The following is a 21029-nucleotide window of genomic DNA, read 5'->3' as shown; positions in this document are numbered from 1 at the left end:
TTTCGCAAATAACTTTTAAACGTTTTCATATTTTTATATATAGACTTATATATACACACTTTTGCATAATTATTTTTTATTTTAATCAGCAGACTTATTTTCTTGCAAAAATTGAGGCAGCATTTTTAATTTGGTACACGTTTTTTCTTGAACATTTGAGTATACAAACAAAAAAAACGTTTTTATTTCCAATCCGACCATTTTCAGAATTGACATTTTACATTCAAAATGAAAGTGAGCAGTAACTAAAAATATTCAATAAACCGAATTTGTCTGAATCAAATCGATCTAATATTATATTTTGATATGTTTAAGGTTTTTCTCAACAGCATAATGTAAAACATTTGTTTTTCTCTAAAGAAGGTATTTTTATGAACGAAAAATGTTCCTGACAAAAAACAAAATATTCTTTTTTTTCCGAAGACGTTCAACACCGGAAGTACTTTTCCTACCGGAAGTACCGGAAGTAGTTCACGTGTGCCGTACGTCAATAACCGAACTGGTGTTAGCTCTAACACCTTATTTACTTATTCAAAAGAGAATATGCTCATTTAATCTACAAATAATCAGGTAACTGAAGAATACATCTAAGCAAATCCTTATAATGTTTGTGTACATGTGCTGGTTGCGCTTTTTGCTTGTTCGTCACGTTATACTTGTTGGTGCTTTATAATATACTGTACTGTGGGTTTACTAATAATTCCACTTTTACTGTTAATGATAAAAATCACGTTAGGTCTTATATGTTTTCTTGATTTGTACATTTCCAATTAATTAAAATATATTTAACTTAGACGTTGGATGATTTATACTTGAGCTGATTATAGATGGTTGAATTGTTCACATTTGTAATAAGCTACATAACATTATAATAATTTAATCTTGATATTCGAATGTATTGTTAAATTGCATTTGTTCCGTTTCTTGTGCTTTTTTTATGTTTACCCTGTCCAGTGTCTCTGAGTTTTTGAAAAGTGCTCTGTAAATGAAATTTTTGTTTTTTTTAATTAATTTTAATCATGATATTTTAATACAAAAACTACAACGATATGGAATCAGAGGTTTGGTCTTGAACTGGGTAAGAAGCTATATAACCAACAGGAAGCAATATGTGAAGATGGGTGAAAATATGTCAACACGGTTGGATATATCTTGTGGTGTACCCCAGGGATCAATACTGGGACCAAGATTGTTCAATCTTTATCTAAACAATATTTATAAAGTTACAAAGGACTTGAAGTTAGTTTTATTTGCAAACGACACAAATGCTTTCTGTTCAGGAGAGAGCACACAGAAGATAATACAAATAATAGCGGAAGAAATGAAAAAAAAATTTAAAAAATGGTTTGATCTTTGAATCTCAGTAAAACTAAAATAATGCTATTTGGTAACAGTAAAAAAGAGCATCAGACACGAATACAAATAGATGAAGTAGATATTGAAAGGGTAAAAGAAACCAGATTTTGGGAGTATTAATAGATGATAAAATTAACTGGAAATCTCATATACAGAACATACAACATAAGATGGCAAAAAATATTTCAATTTAATGAATAAAGTAAAATACGTCCTGGGCCAAAAATCACTTTATATTCTCTACTGCTCGCTATGTTTACCATATCTGAGTTATTGTGCAGAAATACGGGGAAACAACTACAAATGTGCGCTACATTCGTTAACTGTGTTACAAAAAAGATCAATTAGAATAATACATAATGTTGGATATAGAGAATATACAAACCCTTTATTTATTGAGTCAAAAATATTAAAGTTCAGTGATTTAGTAAAATTGCAAACAGCTAAATTGATGTACAAAGCAAATTATAACCTGCTACCAAATAATTTACAACAATTCTTCTCAACTAAAGAGGAGAAATATAACCTTAAAGGAAAATGTAATTTAAAACATTTGTTTGCACGTACAACACTTAAAACCTTTAGCATATCAGTATGTGGAATTAAATTATGGAATGGATTAAGTAAAGAAGTTAAACATTGTACTGATATGATCCAGTTTAAGAGGATGTTCAAATTAATAGTGCTTACAAAGTACAAAGAAGAAGAATTATGAGAAACACTTTCAAACTTATTGAAAATAAGATATTCTTCATCTTAGTATGTTAATAATGACTGAATTAATTAAGTACATGTTACAAAACTGTTGTGTTACTCATTCACAGATGTCATTTTGCTATTTTGATATTTTGCTGTAAAGAAGGTCAATGAATTAATTATATATTTGTGGGCGCTCTGACGTGGGAAAGGGGTAGGATTAAATAAGCTTTGCTTCTCCCTACTCCTGTAGGAAGATGTATTGTGTATTGTGAAATGATGAAATTGCCTGATGTATAATGTTGTAGATATGTCATGTTCGAAATAAACTAAGAAAAGAAAGAAAGAAATAATTTTAGCCGAAAGTGGCGCAGTGGTAGAGTGGCCATGCGCAACCCGGAGGACCCTGGTTCAATCCCCACCTAGTGCCAACCTCGTCATGTCCGTTGTGTCCTGAGCAAGACACTTCACCCTTGCTCCTGATGGGTGCTGGTTAGCGCCTTGCATGGCAGCTCCCTCCATCAGTGTGTGAATGTGTGTGTGAATGGGTAAATGTGGAAGTAGTGTCAAAGAGCTATACAAGTACAACCCATTTATTTATTTAGTAATGCGGACGTTGTACCGATCCTTTGTGGTGAAGAAGGAGCTGAGCCGGACGGCAAAGCTCTCAATTTACCGGTCGATCTACGTTCCCATCCTCACCTATGGTCATGAGCTTTGGGTCATGACCGAAAGGATAAGATCACGGGTACAAGCGGCCGAAATGAGTTTCCTCCGCCGTGTGGCGGGGCTCTCCCTTAGAGATAGGGTGAGAAGCTCTGCCATCCGGGAGGAACTCAAAGTAAAGCCGCTGCTCCTTCACATCGAGAGGAGCCTGATGAGGTGGTTCGGGCATCTGGTCAGGATGCCACCCGAACGCCTCCCTAGGGAGGTGTTTAGGGCACGTCCAACCGGTAGGAGGCCACGGGGAAGACCCAGGACACGTTGGGAAGACTATGTCTCCCGGCTGGCCTGGGAACGCCTCGGGATCCCCCGGGAAGAGCTAAACGAAGTGGCTGGGGAGAGGGAAGTTTGGGTTTCCCTGCTTAGGCTGTTGCCCCCGCGACCCGACCTCGGATAAGCGGAAGATGATGGATGGATGGATGGATTATAGTTACAAAATCTTTGGAGGTACTAAGGAGGTTGCCCATCAACTGCCTGTGCATGTTTACTGTTTTTCAGAATGTCAATGTCACACCTTTATGGACGGAGAGGGGAGGCAGAGGAGGAAGGTGTAGAGATTGAAAGTTTCGAGATCACAGATTGGGACTTGGCTAATGAGTTCAACCCAGACCGCCGCAGGCATCGACAGACCAAGGAGGAGATGACCTATGGCATCTGGGCGGAAAGGGATTCTGATGATGATGAAAGGCCCAGCTTTGGAGGCAAGAGGTAAATTATGGCTTTACTTACATTGCAAGGTTCATTAACCTAAACCAGGGGTCACTAACCTTTTTGAAACCAAGAGCTACTTCTTGGGTACTGATTAATGCGAAGGGCTACCAGTTTGATACACACTTAAATAATTTTCCAGAATTAGCCAATTTGCTCAATTTACCTTTAATAAATAAATCTACATGTATATATATATATATATATATATATATATATATATATATATATATATATATATATATATATATGTATATATGTATATATATATATATATATATATATATATACATATATATATATATAAGGGAATAAGCGGTAGGAAATGGATGGATGGATGTATATATATATATATATATTTTAAAAAATGGGTATTTCTGTCTGTCATTCTGTCGTACAATTTTTTTCCTTTTACGGAAGGTTTTTTGTAGAGAATAGATGATGAAAAAAACACTAATTGAACGGTTTAAAAGAGGAGAAAACAGGAAAAAAATGAAAATTAAATTTTAAAACATAGTTTAGCTTCAATTTCAAATCTTTAAAATTCAATATTCAACCGAAACAAATGAAGAGAAAAACTAGCTTTTTCGAATCTTTTTTAAAAAATTTAAAAAAGAATTTATGGAACATCATTAGTAATTTTTCCTGATTGAAATTGATTTTAGAATTTTGATGACATGTTTTGTATAGGTTAAAAACCAATCTGCACTTTGTTATAATATATAACAAATTGGACCAAGTTATGTTTCTAACAAAGACAAATCATTATTTCTTCTAGATTTTCCAGAACAAAAACTTTAAAAGAAATTCAAAAGACTTTGAAATAAGATTTAAATTTGATTCTACAGATTTTCTAGATTTGCCAGAATAATTTTTTTGAATTTTAATCGTAATAAGTTTAAAGAAATATTTCACAAATATTCTTCGTCGAAAAAACAGAAGCTAAAATGAAAAATGTAATTAAAACGTACTTATTATTCTTTACAATAAATAAAAAAAATACTTAAACATTGATTTAAATTGTCAGGAAAGAAGAGGAAGCAATTTCAAAGGTAAAAAGGTATTTGTGTTTAAAAATCCTAAAATAATTTTTAAGGTTGTAGTTTTTCCCAAAAATTGTCTTTCTGAAAGTTATAAGAAGCAAAGTAAAAAAAAAAAAAAAATGAATTTATTTAAACAAGGGAAGTTGGTACCAAGTCTTTAAAATATTTTCTTGGATTTTCAAATTCTATTTGAGTTTTGTCTCACTTAGAATTAAAAATGTCGAGCAAAGCGAGACCAGCTTGCTAGTAAATAAATAAAATGTAAAAATTAGAGGCACCTCACTGATAAGTGCTGCTATTTGAGCTATTTTTAAAACAGGCCAGCGGGCAACTCATCTGGTCCTTACGGGCTACCTGGTGCCCGCTGGCACCGCGTTGGTGACCCCTGACCTAAACAGTCAACTGGTTTTAGATGTACATAATAAACCAGGTGTATGTTTTTTATCTAGATCTAAAGACTATACCGCTCCAGTAAACTTTGTGAGTGCTGGGTTAAGAAAATCTGCAGCTGAGGAAAAGCAACCAAAAGAAGAACTTGACTCTGATACCTCAGATGACACTCCTTTAGCACCTCCACCACCTCGAAGCTCAGCGCCCAAAAAGCTTCAAAAGGTACATTATACTGTACAGTGGAACCTCGATTTACAAAAGTAATTGTTTCTTGAACATGGACCCTCTCGCTGCAGAAGCTGACTCTCCAATCACCTAAACTGACTCAATAACTCCACAGTGATGTCTTGGTGAATTTACGAAACTGAAACAATGGAAAAAGAATGCCATTTTAAGTCAATATTACTAACACACACATTGGTAATTGTGTTAGCATATTGAAAATGCTAACAACGCCAGTTTGATTATATTACGATAGCACATACAACACTCCTATCACACTAGGGACAGTTTTGTAAGTATGCTTTTTTTTTAGTTATATTGTAAAACTTACAAACGTAGGTTGGAGTGATGAATGAAGAATCCTTTCGAGCAGAAATCCTGAGGACGAATAATAGGCAAAATGGGATATATATTTCCAGTTCAAGGCATTAAATAGAAAGTACATTTTCAACCTGAAGCAAATTCATCCAAAAGATGGCACAAACAATAACACATTTTCAGTGTTTTATGAAAACTGTTAGTTGAATACAAAACATTATGGCCGTTTGCAGAAGAAAAATCCATAAATTGAGTTCACCTTTTTGTTAGCCGCAGGATTCAAAGCGTAGGAAAACTTTAGCGGTTTATAGTCTTTAAAGTACAGTATTAATGTATTGCACAGGAATAGAGGTGGAGAGCTCTGCTTCATACGCAGAGACATGGTTTGCACATGGTGGCATATTTGGCTTGATCTAAAAGTTCCTTAATCGAAGCGTTCACAAACAGAGGAGTTCGTAAATCATGGTTCTACTGTACTTAGTTTGTTTTCTTTTTACTCAATGCAGTGAGATATATAATAATATTTAACATTTATTCACAGGGTAACATCCATGGACACCAGTCTCAGAGGTTTGCTGGTGGTATACACACTGGGCAAGGAATTGGTACTTGGGAGAAACACACCAAGGGAATTGGACAAAAACTGCTGCAGAAAATGGGATATCAACCAGGCAAAGGCTTGGGCAAGAATGCTCAGGGTAAGCGGAATTATGGGGTACTTGATTTTAGGGAAAAATAATTCCTGACTATTTTTCTCCTTGCTACAGGTATTGTCAACCCGATTGAGGCCAAGGTTCGTAAAGGAAAGGGAGCGGTGGGGGCTTACGGCAATGAACGAACCCAACAGAGTCTTCAGGATTTCCCGGTGGTTGACTCAGATGAGGAGGAGGAAAAGGTAACTTTGCATTCACTTCCCCCCTAATTGACACAAAAATACAAATTGCAAAGGTTGTAATGAAATGTTGCCCTCATTTATCTCTGAAGGAGTTTCAGAAGGAGTTAGGCCAGTGGCGTAAAGATCCGACCGCCTCAGGAGCAAAAAAGAAACCCAAATACTCTTTTAAAACCATAGATGAACTGAAGGCTAAAGGCAAGCTTGTTGGCCGCAGCACTGTAGCATCTGCTGGAGAGCTGGCACAAGTCAAGGTGTGTTGTAGAAACAATTATTCTACTACTCATCCTTTGTTTTTAGACTTTTTCAGATTTTATGTAATATTTACACAATATTACATAGGAAAAGCTCCATTGGATATGTTCTACGTCAGTTTCATTTACCAATGTGTTCTTCCCATGTCCAGGTAATAGATATGACTGGAAGAGAGCAAAGGGTATATTCCAGTTACAGTCAGATGTCCAACAAGCACAGTGTGCCAGAAGAAGGGCCACCCAGCTTGGCCACAAAGGATCAGAAGGGATCAGGCTTTGCACTTCCTGAACTGGAACATAACCTGCAACTTTTGATTGACCTTACGGAACAAGACATATTACAGGTACAGCAGAAGTTTTCCTGTTTTACAAATGTAACAGTAGATAACAGGTAACAGGGATGTCCCAATCAACATTTTTGGCCTCCGATCTCAATCCGATTTTTTGGCCTCCAATCCGATTTTGTAGTTTCGCATAATTATATTAAAGCAGCATTAAGTAACTTTTCAACATTCATAAAACACTTTCATAACTGTTGGGATGGTACATTGACTTAAAACTAGTTGAATGACAACTCTGTCATGGCCTGAGGGGTCTGTATCACTCTCACTGGCACTAAGCGACTTTGAGGAGGGTTGGCAGGAAGCCTGCCACACAAAAAACAACAAATGTGCTGACTTGCTCGCTTCCCTATTTTCCCATTCATTGCAAAGACTGAAGTTGATGCGGATGCCTGAAAACTAAAAAAAGAAGAACGCCTACCTGCAATGATTGTTATTAAAGAAGAAACTGTAAAACAACCAAAGAAACGAAAAGTTTTGCCTGTGGAGACAAAAATAAGAAAAAGGAAGGCGACCCTGATAAAAGGACAATCAAGGCTCAACATTTCCCCGGCTTTCACTCACTGGCATGAGCTCAAAGAAGAGGAGGGATTTCAGATTGATGCTGACATGACTTCGTTTCTGCTTAACTAGTCAGTAATTTTCGATGCTCAAATTAAAATGATGCTAATGTTAGCTATCGGGAATTTGCGTGGTAGCAATAAATAGCCACCAGCTTGATAGTTTGCAGTTCTACACTGACACGACCAGCCATGCAACAAACTCAAAAAGACTGTATAAAAAAACAATGCGATGACTGCAAACTGCAAATATGAAGTTTGAGTAAGATATGCAAGTTCCTACTGAGGAAAGATCAGTAATACTGAATCATTGTGGTATTATTGTGTCAGTTTGACGCTATATGCGCTAGTCCTCCTGGGGAATGTTTTCTTCCTTCAGGCAAAACACTACCGCTTTGGTCCACTGGCGCCGCCAAAATCAACCAAAGCTGAACGTTTTTAAGTGGGGGTTTAAACTTAATTTACCCATCCATCCAATTTCTACCACTTGTCCCTCTCAGGGTGGCGGGGGTATCCCAGCTGCACTCGGATGGAAGGCGGGGCACACTTATTAGATTTAGAATTTGCTAGGATTGTTGTAAATTAGAGGATGTATTAAATTTGTGGTTTTAAATGCTTTATAATAAATATAATGAAGTGGCATGTGCACAATAACTAAACTAAAGTAAAAACTACTCTTGGCTCCTATTCAAATCATTTGGATTTTGCCCTCATCGCCTTCTGTATCCAGAGACTTACTCTCTTAAGTTATTAAAAAAAATAACAAGAAACAACTTAAAAAATATTTTGCAATAATATGTACAACAAGATAATTATCAATCTTTAGTATTGTTGATACGATACAAATATCGATAGTACTGACATCTGGATACTTTACATGAAAGCTTTAGCGGTCGTTTTGTCGTCCTGCTTGTTGTGTGTGTGTGTGTGCGTGTGTGTGTGTGTGTGTGCGTGCGTGCGTGCGTGCGTGCGTGCGTGCGTGTGTGTGTCATGCTAAGCCACTCAATTTCCTCTAGTCCTCCAGTGATATTGATTCGGGAAAGGAACATTGTTTTTTTTTCTGCCATGGTGAGGTGGATATCCCACTGTGGATAGACGACACGTTCGTTGCAGCTTGCTTTCAAAATTGAGCAGTGGCAAGACACGCAACACACCCTCCTGGAATTCACAAATCTCCTGCATGTGTGTAACAACGAATTTGGAAATGTAATTAAGTCCCTGAGTATGCATCTCTTTTCAAGGAGTTTTTCCACAACAATCTTTAGCCATGTAAACACTGGGACACAGCTGCGGAAAGGCTCAGCAGCTCATCAGCCGATGAGTTAAAAAAGTCAAATATTGGCCCTGATCTGATTTGATGATTGGGACATCACTAGTAGGTACTTACAATCTAATGGGATACAGTAAAATGTATATTGTATTTGGGCTAGACAATTAATCTAATTTGTATTTTGATTTTGGCAACATAAAATTATTATAATTGAAAAAAAAATATTAATGTGCCAGGCAACATGCATACAAATTCTAAAGCTTGCAATGGTAAAACAAATTAGTGGCGTATAGGTGGAAAAAAAGGCCAAGTCTACTAGAGGTTGGGATCTTAACAGGGTTGCTAGTAGGGGTGGGGGAAATAATCGATTTTTAGGCACATCGCAATTCGGACATGGACGATTACCGAATTGATTAGTAAACGGCAATAATCAAAAATCGATTTATTTATTGTAAATAAATTAATTTAGAAAGTTCTAAAAATTGTCTGACTGCAGCGAGCCACCTCACCGAGAGATCTGACCAACTCCTTTACTATCTGCCACAGATGGTGCAGACATTTTCATTAATTTAATAAATGTGGGAATTAATTTAAGTGTTTTTTATCCTTTTTTTTTAAGTTGCAACTGATAAATGCTTATTTAATGAAACAAAAATAGATGTAATACTGCATCAATATACATAAACTAAAGATGCAACAATAATCGATATTTAATCGAATTGTAGCTCCTGAATCGTAATCGAATCGTGAGGTGCCCAAAGATTCCCACCTCTAGTTGCTAGTTTTAATTTGACACAGTGCTAGTATGCCTGACCAATATTCACTAAACTCAACAAAAAAAGTATGACCATATGATTTCCTTGTTAACGTAATCGCGGACAGAATCACAGAATCGATCATTAAAACAGGATACGCTGTAAAATGAACTATATTAGAGAAATTAACATAAGTGCGTGTCATTGTGAGGAGAAGAAACATTTATTTGGGAACATAATGTGCCTGTAACCACTCACTCATGCCTGAAACACTCAACGGCGCCGTCCGGAACTTAACAATGTCGAGACGGCCACTAAAGCCACCAAGAACAATCCATACACCCACAACACATCTCATCTGCTCGTGTTGTTGTGAACGACATCATCAAAGTAAGATCAATGTACAAACAGTCAGAACTTAAGAGCCACTTTCTCTCTTTTTTTTTTTTAAAGCCTATAGTTGTCAGCTTAAATCCCAGAATGGCAGCACGCTTCCCGACTTTACAATTACAGCGGTGTGCACAACATCCTGTCTGAATACAAACAAAATAAAGTTTCAAAAAAGTACTTTAGGTAATCATAATATACTTAAAGCAACTATTGATACATTTACAAAATTAGTATGCGTTGACTTAAAATACTGTTCAAAATTGTCCAAAGTTGTATTACACCAATAAATGTAAGGATTTTACCATTTTATTAACGAACATTTGTCGGTTTTGAGACTTTTGTGATTAAGGGCTACATAAATACATTTTGATTAAGTGATTGATTTTATAAAATTGTATTTATGACACAGAAACACTCTATAGTGGTGAAATAAAGATAAAAAGCAAATTTAAAAATATTTCTATGGAAAACCTTTTATATTGTTGTTGTTATTTAATTGTATGTTGTTATGATTATTATTTTATTTGTTGCTGTTTATTTGTTATTAATTTATATCCAGTTTGTTTAAATTATATTTAATGTTGAGTACAATACATACTCATGTTTTCAAATTAATGAATAATCATGGTATTACTCGTCATTTCAATAGCAATCAAAATAATCGTGATCATTTTTTTTGCTATAATCGTATGTAAAAAAAACTGTGCTGTTTTAAGATGTTTCTAAATTTTGTCCGCCATCGCTAAACAGGGTTCCCAGTGATACTGCTCTTGTATCCTGTCTCATTTAATTCCTCAAGTGTACCAAAAGTGTACTTTGTACTGACTGTTTATCAGTCATTACAAATTTTTTTCTCCATCGCGCACTAAATGATCTGCTCCGTGTTTGTGATCAACTTCATAGTCTGCCCGCCGCATCCAGCATGAAAAAGACGTGGTTGTGTCGCTGAGCCACGAGTCTAAGGCACTACAGAGTCGACTAGAGGAAGAGCAAGATGCCATCAGCAAAATGGAGGCTGTGTTAGCCTTGGTGGACCGTTTCCCGTGTGGAGAGACAGCACCAGGGGAGGGACTCACTTTACAGGTCCCTTTTTTGTCTTTAGCTTTGTTTGTGTGTTTATGCACAACACAGTGACAATTAATGAGTTTCCGACTGCTTTGTTATTAAAAGCACATTTTGTCTTTCACCAGGAGTGCGCCCGCATCTTTGAGACTTTGCAGACAGAGTATTATGAAGAATATAAGACGATGGGTTTGGCTGACTTGGCAGCAGCTGTCATTCATCCTTTACTCAAAGAGAAACTTTTCTCCTGGAATCCATTAAAGGTATGTTCCTGCAGGTGTTTCTCCTAATTGTAGTTTTGCATAAGTAAGTCACATTGCCTCTTTCTTTTTTGGATTTTTTCAGGACAGTTCTTATGGTCTTGAAGAGGTTGGTCAGTGGAGGGCAATTCTCGAATCTAGAAACCTGGATACTGGTGGCCATGATTCAAACATGGACCCATACCACAGGTAAAAACGGATAAAAAAGCCCGATATATTTTATGTGGGGCTGTAAAAATGAACAAGTTAAAGGGGCCCTATTAGGCAAAACCAACTTGCCTTACCTTTTAGTACCTACTGTTGTGTATTTGGGATCTGCATAAGTCCCGAAAATTTTGAAATCAAACCGTGGAGGCATTACGGAGGTACTTTTTTTTTTATAAACAATCTTACTTTCCTTCATACTTTCTCCAAATTGTCCTTTTGGAATTTGCACAACCTGTTTTGTCACTAGTTGGGAAAACTGTCACCGGATTATCCACATATGGTATAAATGTACCCAGAGTGTCTTGCACTCGTCCGCCAATATAGTCCACACTGTAGTCAATAAGCTCCCTTTTTTTTTGCTATCTTTTTGTTGTGGGGCAGACTGGCTCATACATTGACACGCATCCTCCGCTGTTGCCCTTTCCTAATATAAATTAGCATATAGTTCTCAGTTTATATATGTCTGTAGACACGCTGTGTGGCGGCTTTTATTTTATTTTGTAATAGTAGTTGCGACTTCCTTGTTCATTTACGGAATCCGGTCAACTTCCTCTGTTTTCCCTTTGTCGAACTGCGCCTGGCAGTCGAGGCCCCATTGGGGCCACACTGGTGCCTGTGTGCGTTTACACTGGAGTCTGATAAAGATCACATTTTACTTGCAGTTAAATTAGTCATCTGATAAAAAATCACATTAAAAAAATCAGTCTTGGGCCACTTTGACCTGAAGTGTAAACGTAGTCAAAAACTAGTGAGGAGACTCAGACTGGTATGCTCACTGGCAAAATTCACTCCAAAATATAACCTGAAAGAAACCTTAGATAAAACTGTTACCAGGTTTTGTGAAACTGAATGACACGCACTCAAGTAAAACGTTTTAAACATTTTCCTGGATTACAATCTGACAATAAGATTGCAATTGTGTACAAACAGGGATATTTTCTTAGGCAAATTTTAATTATTTGTGAATTTGTAACTAATCATTAGTAATCCAAATTTCAAAATAATAATTCAGATTTAATGCATTTTTTTCTTCAAGACTGTTGTGGGACGTTTGGATCCCAGTGATGCGATCCTCTGTGTCAGGCTGGCAGCCTCGCACGGTGGCCCCAATGGTGGACTGTGTGGAAATATGGTCTCCTCTTCTTCCTGCTTGGATCTCGGATCACCTTCTTGAGCAGCTTATTTTACCTCGTCTACAGCGAGAGGCAAGCATATTCATATATTTTATGTTAAATGGTAATAATTTCGCATTGCATCTAAGGTTGCGCGATACAGACAATATAAATTATATATATAGTTTTATTGTAGTTTTAGATAAAAATTTAAGAAAACCTGGGACTTATACCTGCACTTTGATTAACTTACGGACTGAGTGGCGCCAGCTCGCTAGCTAATATGCTAACATTCAAACAAAATTGTGACATCTCGGTGGCATTGTGGTGACGAGTTGTTCTCTTGTGGGTGCAGCAAAGATGGAACACAGCGTGAGGGTAAGGATAATGATCTATTTACACACTAAAGAACACTATAAAACAGACTAGGAAACAAAACACTTTGCATGAAGGCACTAACAAACAAAACAACAGAACTAGCGTGGAAGCTAGAAAAAACAGAAAGCGCTAGCGTGAGAACTAGGGAAAAGAACAAACAAAATAGCGTGGAAGCTAATCGAGCGCTAATAGTTACCACAATGCTGGAATGCGACGTCATCTGTTGTGTGGGAGCAAACAAGACTCCAAGACTGAATGTCAAACAGAGATAAACATATAGGGAGATAAATAATCAAGGGCAGGTGCGCGTGATCAAAGCAGAGACAGGTGACACTAAATGGGTAACTATGACAACGGAAACAAAACCAGGAAGTGCCACAAAGAACTAAGGAAGACAAATACTAGACAGAATGTGATAAACAGAACCAGAACCAGAATAAGCCATGATCCAAGACGTGGATCATGACAAAAATACCCATTAAGAAGCGGCATCCACCAATCTAAACAAAGCTATTCAATTGTGCATATTGAACTTACAAGCTGTGCTCTCTTAGAACAGAGTGATCGTTCTATACTCGGAATACGAGACGGGGGTGTTTTTACGCTGCGTTCACGGACTGTTGAACAGAGTAGGAGGCCACAATGCCTGCCAGATGTTCTTTTTATTTATAGATTTTATTTGTTACACACTTTTCTTTTACATAAAGTGATACATTACAAACAATATTAAAAACAATGACTTCACAGTGGCAGAGGGGTTAGTGCGTCTACCTCACAATACGAAGGTCCTGAGTAGCCTGGGGTTCAATCCCGGGCTCGGGATCTTTCTGTGTGGAGTTTGCATGTCCTCCCCGTGAATGTGTTGGTTCCCTCCGTGTACTCCGGCTTACTCCCACTTCAAAAGACATGCACCTGAGGATAGGTTGATTGGCAACACTAAATTGGCCCTAGTGTGGGAATGTTGTCCGTCTATCTGTGTTGGCCCTGCAATGAGGTGGCGACTTGACCAGGGTGTACCCCGCCTTCCGCCCGATTGAAGCTGAGATAGGCACCAGCGCCCCCCGTGACCCCAAAAGGGAATAAGCGGTAGTAAATGTATGGATGAAAATGGAATAAAAGCTGAGCCATTAAAACTGAAAAATACTACAACTGAAGCACTATCAGTGAAGCATAAGAAACACTACACATGCAAAATAGTGGGTTTTCTAACAGTGTGTCTATTTATTTGTTATTTAAAAAAATAACCTAGTCAAGATTTCAATGTTTGTAGAATTACTTTTTGAGCAAATTCACATTCTACACGTGTCCCACAAATTTGACAACGACAACAAACGAACGTGCATTCTCGCTAGCAGCTAATGTCTTTCCACAGTGCAAAGTCACTTCTAAATCAGCAATCCAAACGTCCATACAAGTATCATTATGACGGCAGGTTGAGAATAGCTAAACATGCTACAATACACATTAATGGAGGATTTTTTAATGGCACGCTAGAGCTCTTGAATATAAATGAATACGGACCGATTTACACAAATCAACAGTTTTGATACCAAATATAGTATCCAGGGTTTCCCCTGAATATAAATGAATGTTGCGGACCTCCACTGCATTTTTATTACCACCACACCTTGAAAAACATGTTTTTTTTTACTTGAAAGCAAAGTAAATAAATCTAATATATTGTAGCCCCCAAAAGAAATTACACTACGTCCAACACTATTAACTTTTATTACCAATCTAATGACAACAAATGGCAAAATTCCAATAGGTTTCCAATATAACCCTGGACAGCGATCTACAAAATGTGCAAATATTAGGAGGACAGTGCCGGCTTTTAAGAAGAGAAAGTTCAACTGGAGCAGCGCAAAGCAAGTGTAATGTCATGCTTGCTTTGGATCGCCTCTTTTGTCAGGGACATTGAGGGACAGAAGTTAAGAGTGTCTAAACACGACTACACTTCTTTATAACAGTAGAAGAGGATCATATTTGTTGCTAATAGTTTTTATTTGAAAAAAAATTATACTTAAAAGTCTCTAAATTGAGATATGAAAAATTCTCTAAGTACATTGTACAATAAGCAACAACAATTGAAAATATGGAAAAAACATATCTTAATCCTAATTAATAATAACAGATTTGTTTTTAAATGTATGTATACTTTTTTTTTAGCATTTTTATCCAATCCAATCAACTTTATTTAAATAGCACATTTTAATAAACAAAAGTTTCACAAAGTGCTGCACAGGTGTTGAAACACATTTAGAAGCAGGATATAACTAGGGAGAGTCAATTGTAAAAAAAACCCTACTGATTTTTTTTTTTTTTTAAGAAAATCTTATAGCAGATGAGGCAAATTATTTTATGACGTCGTGTGACCACACCCCCACTGCCACAGGTATTTTGGCAGTCTAGGGGAAACCCTGGCACCAGTATGTGGTCGTTACTACAGTGGTTAGATGGATATTCTTTATTATTAAAAAAATCTTTTGTCATTTTTATGTTGTTGACCAACTTAGGAAATGGGGGCAAAACCAAAGTGAAGTTAATAGAAGTGAATATTTCAATATGTAATTGATATATTTACACCTCCATCCTTTATTTTTTTCTGACTATAATTGTGACGAAAAATGTTGTCATTCAATGAGCCTGAAAATTTGAAGCACATGTACTCTTATTCTTGTGTTTTTCGGAAACTTAACATTAGTTTTTGGGTGATACTACAAATTTGGTATTGGAACGATACTCAGATTTGTAGTATTGCCCAAAACTAATGTAAAGTTTCCAAACAAAAGAAAAAAAAGTGCTAATTACATTTTAACAGAAGTGTAGACAGAATCATTTTACAATAAAAAGTAACCAGCTATCCATCCATCCATTTTCTACCGCTTATTCCCTTTCGGGGTCGCGGGGGGCGCTGGCGCCTATCTCAGCTACAATCGGGCGGAAGGCGGGGTACACCCTGGACAAGTCGCCACCTCATCGCAGGGCCAACACAGATAGACAGACAACATTCACACTCACATTCACACACTAGGGCCAATTTAGTGTTGCCAATCAACCTATCCCCAGGTGCATGTCTTTGGAGGTGGGAGGAAGCCGGAGCTAATAACAGTAAATTAACAAGTAGATTAATAGTTTTGACAAAATAATATAACTGTAAATGATGTATTATGTTACCACATACATCAACAGCCAAATTCAGAGTCTTTGCAACCTGTTTTGAAATGGTTCTATTATCATTTAGATAACAAATAATCTATATTGTGATATACATTGCTATGGCAGGAGACTGCAATATATATCGCAATACAGATTTTAAGCCATATAGCCCATCCTTAATTGCATCCTTTAAAGTGTTGCCTGTCTACAATAAGTGGGTGTGCCACCTATAAACTATGTTTTATGATTCATAGGTGGACAGTTGGAACCCTTTAACAGACACAGTTCCCATCCACTCCTGGATCCACCCTTGGCTACCTCTGCTCCAATCACGCCTCGAGCCTCTGTACCCGCCAATCAGGAGCAAACTTGCTAATGCATTGCAACGGTGGCATCCCAGCGATACCTCTGCACGCCTCATCCTGCAACCCTGGAAAGATGTTTTCACTCCAGGAGCTTGGGAGGCCTTTATGGTGAAAAACATCATCCCTAAACTAGGTATACCTTCAGCTATAATGTTATCAAATATACTTATTCTTTTTTTTTGCCTTCATATTTGATAGTGTCTGTTTTCTGTCACAGCTTTGTGTCTGGAAGAGCTGGTCATCAACCCTCACCAGCAGCAGATGGATCCCTTTAATTGGGTCATGGACTGGGAGGGCATGCTGTCCCCGTCAAGCCTGGTGTCTCTGCTGGACAAAAACTTCTTTCCAAAGTGGCTGCAGGTAAGGAAATGTAATCATAAAGAAAAGTGTACTGTATGCATTGGATTTTTCTTCAGGGATTAACATTGATATAGAGTTGCACAGTGCATTTTATGAGCTAAATTGGTTCTAAAATGGCGCTCTTAACTCAAAACACGTGTATATCCCATTCAAATTCATTTAATTGGTGATTGGCCCCACCAAAACAGCCCAATTTTAACATGAAACATGCCTTTCAAAAACTAACTTTTAGGTAAGAAATATTGTACGAAAACAAAACAATAAAATGCACTCCAAACTACCATAGTACTTTTATAAAGTAATGTAATAATAATGTACAGCATTTACTTAAGAGAGTGGAATTCTACAGTATCGGTAGCTGCTTCGCCGTCAAACATATATCAGCAGCCTTTTCATATTTTCATGGATAAATGTCAGCCATTTAGATATTGTTTTAACATTCCTGACTTTCCTTCAGTATGGTGCAGGCTTCTAGTGATACGCTCCAACTGTTTCACCAAGTTGAAGACACATTCTGTCCAGTTTTTGATCAGAGTGGAACTTTGATTTATAAACCTAATACAGGGGTCGGCAACCCGCGGCTCTAGAGTCGCATGCGGCTCTTTAGCGCCGCCCTAGTGGCTCTGTGGAGCTTTTTAAAAAATGTATGAAAAATGGAAAAAAATGAGCGGGAAAAAAATATTTTTTTTGTTTTAATATGGTTTCTGCAGGAGGACAGACATGGCACAAACTTCCCTAATTGTTATAAAGCACACTGTTTGTATTAAAAATGCTTCACTAATTCGAGTATTTGCCGAGCGCCGTTTTGTCTTACTAATTTTGACGGTCCTTGAACTCACCGCAGTTTGTTTACATGTACAACTTTCCCCGACTTTCTGGGATGTGTTTTATGCCACTTCTTTTTCTGTCTCATTTTGTCCACCAAATTTTTAACATTGTGCGTGAATACACAAAGGTGATTTGGGTTGATTTTATGGAGTGCTAATCAGACATATTTGGTCCCTGCATGACTGCAAGCTAATCGATGCTAACATGCTATTTAGGCTAGCTATATGTACTTATTGCATCATTATGCCTCATTTGTAGCTATATTTGAGGTCATTTAGTTTCCTTTAAGTCCTCTTAATTCAATATATATCTCATGACACACTATCTGTATGTAATATGACTTTTATTTTTTTGTGGCTCCAGACAGATTTGTTTTTGTATTTTTGGTCCAATATGGCTCTTTCAACATTTTGGGTTGCCGACCCCTGACCTAATAGGTTCTTGAAGAGGGTTTGAAATCGAAATGTAAAATGAAGCAAATTTCTCCATAGGAAACCATGTAAATATGAATAATGGATTCCAGCCTTGACAAAAGTCCCTATTTTAGTTTAGGTATATACACTTTGAGCACAATATAAAGTGCTATACAGTACTGTATATCATACAAACATAACGAGGAGGTGATTAATTATCTGTCTCTTTATTAACAAGCTAAAACAAAAACACTGACAAGCTGAACTGTGCTGAATGCCCTGCCAACATGTGCACACACAGGAAAGTCCCTTTGTTACTAACTTCACAAACTATCAGAAATCACAAAAACCCAAACCGGAGAAAATTAGGCAGACATTTAACGATTGTTCTGTGAAGTCTCAGGACGTATGGGGTGGTTTGTCAATAAATGTATAAGAGTGATCCAAATTTAACCCCAAATGAAAAGTAATTGAAAGGTAGATATTTGAAGATCCCCTTGTCTGCTTTTGTGTATTGCTGCACCATGTTGGCGACATTCAGGAGTGCAGTTGTCTGTGGCTCCATGTTAATATTTGCCTGTACTTATTTGACTGATGCATTTTTTTTATTTTATGTATAATTTTTGTGGGTTACTTGTTTGGAGGAGAGACAATTACTTTTGACATGTGTATAATTTTTTTTTTTAAATCACAAAAACTCCTAACTTTAACAACCTTATTGCTTAAAAACGTTAAATCCACATACAGTACACATCGGCAAAGGAGTAGCTCACGGGAGGAGATAAAGGAGCCGGAAGAGAGGGAAGGGGATGGGTCGCGGTGAGGAGCCGTGTGTGTGAACACAGAAGCATAACAAAAAGGCGCTTTAAAAGTTAATAAAACGAAAAGTTCTCCAAATAAAAAGTTCATAAATGGAGATTCCATTTGATCTATTTCTTTAATTCTATAAATATCATTCACTTCATCTTTTCAGAACTGTCCTTCACACTGTATTTTTTTCCCATGGTTGGAAAAACAAAGTAATGACAATGTATAGATATAAACTAAAGCTAGTGAGTAACACCAGGTGTTGTGGTCAGATCTCACAGGGTTCACTGTGACATTTGCTATAACAACTAATAGCGGAGATGCTTGTAACTCAAATTTTTGCTTGCGACTTGGAACCTAACAATCAGGCGACAGACCGCTCTTATCTCAAAAGACTGTTAAGTTAGGGCAATCCAATAATTTGTTATAGTTATAAAAGATTAATGGGTTGTACTTGTATAGCGCTTTTCTACCTTCGAGGTAATCAAAGCACTTTGACACTACTTCCTCGTTTACCCATTCACACACACATTCACACACTGATGGAGGGAGCTGCCATGCAAGGCGCTAACCAGCACCCATCAGGAGCGAGGGTGAAGTGTCTTGCTCAGGAGACAACGGACGTGACGAGGTTGGTACTAGGTGGGGATTGAACCAGGGACCCCCGGGTTGCGCACGGCCACTCTCCCACTGCCCCACGCCGTCCCTGTTAACATTGTTTTGTCTGTTTCTAATAGGTGCTGTGTTCGTGGTTGAGCAACAGTCCTAACTATGAGGAAATCACCAAATGGTACCTCGGTTGGAAGGGCATGTTCAGCGATGTCTTGTTGTTACAGTCGGTCATAAAAGAGAAGTTCAATGAAGCCTTGGACATTATGAACCGCGCAGTTACTTCAGGCATGGGTGGGTTTCAGCATTTATGAAATGACACTGTGACATAATAATGTTTCTTCATTATTTACGGTTATAAGTGACACAACTGATTTCAACGTATTCTTTTTGCATAGGTGGATACATGCAACCCGGTGCGAGAGAGAACATTGCATATCTCACTCAGACCGAGAGAAGAAAGGACTTTCACTACGAGGCCATGCAAGAGCGCAGGGATGCTGAGAGTGTCACTCACAGGGTGGCCGGCGTTACCGTACCCACAAACTTCAAAGATCTCATCCAGACCAAGGCAGAGGAGAACAACATTGTGTTCATGCCTCTCGTGGCCAAACGCTACGAGGGCAAACAGCTGTACACGTTTGGACGCATTGTCATCTACATAGACAGAGGAGTTGTGTTTGTGCAAGGAGAAAAGACGTGGGTTCCCACATCTTTGCAGAGTCTGATCGATATGGCTAAGTGATCGTGAATAATGAATTATTATGTAAAAAGAAAGAACAATAAATGTTTTCATGTTTGTGGCAGTCCAGCAAATAGAATCACAATTATGTTTGTACACTTTTAAAACTTCAGTACAATTATGAATAAATGTTTTTGTATACAGTACATGTGTTTTGGCTTGGTAGCTGCAATTGATATTCTTTGGTAAGGTATTCAGTAGATGTTAACTATACCTGTCTGAAGTTGGCCCCCCCTTATCATTGCAAATATTAATATATCAATGTTACCCCCCCATATTGTCAAAACCTCCCCAAACCTGTCCCAAACGATTTTGCTGCAAAGATTTGTCTTGCAGTTTTGGTCTCATATGCGTTTTCTAGACCTAGATAGATAGTACTTTATTGATTCCTTCAGGAGAGTTCCTTCAGGAAAATTAAAATTCCAGCAGCAGTGTACAGAGTTGAGATCAATTTAAAAAAAAAAAAAATAATAATAATAATAATAATAATTAATTATTTTTTTTTATTAACATGTTATTATACATAGCAGCCCCCCATGAGCCATGTCGAAATCTCCCCAAACGTCCCATTTGTTTGCGCTGCAAATGTCTTTTGTATACCTATTATTTTTGTTTATTGTGTTATGATTTAACTAGCCCCCCCTTCCACCCTGGCAAAAACTCACCAAAGTTGTCCAAATCGTTTGTGCTGCAAAAGGGTTTTGTCTAACTGTTAAAGTTTGTATATTATTAGTGTTTATTTTCAATAACCAGCCCTATTACATGAAAACTATAATAGTTGGACAAAAAAATGCAGCACAAACCAATGA

At 37.3% G+C, this 21029-nt stretch overlaps 1 protein-coding gene across 1 annotated transcript; it reads left to right on the top strand.

Moving 5' to 3' along the window:
• Positions 1-447: 447 nt before the first annotated feature.
• On the top strand, positions 448-20366 carry tfip11 (tuftelin interacting protein 11). The gene is made up of 15 exons (XM_061906415.1): positions 448-570; positions 3274-3483; positions 4976-5138; positions 5998-6154; positions 6224-6351; positions 6441-6602; positions 6755-6946; positions 10822-11001; positions 11109-11243; positions 11326-11429; positions 12484-12652; positions 16351-16594; positions 16679-16821; positions 19607-19772; positions 19877-20366. Exons 2-15 carry the CDS (start codon positions 3275-3277, stop codon positions 20221-20223), a joined length of 2499 nt encoding a protein of 832 aa, XP_061762399.1. The 5' UTR covers positions 448-570; position 3274; the 3' UTR covers positions 20224-20366.
• Positions 20367-21029: the final 663 nt, after the last annotated feature.

Source organism: Nerophis ophidion, linkage group LG07 (assembly GCF_033978795.1).
Source record: "Nerophis ophidion isolate RoL-2023_Sa linkage group LG07, RoL_Noph_v1.0, whole genome shotgun sequence".
Lineage (NCBI taxonomy): Eukaryota > Metazoa > Chordata > Actinopteri > Syngnathiformes > Syngnathidae > Nerophis > Nerophis ophidion.
This window is presented reverse-complemented; position numbering and strand designations above follow the sequence as displayed.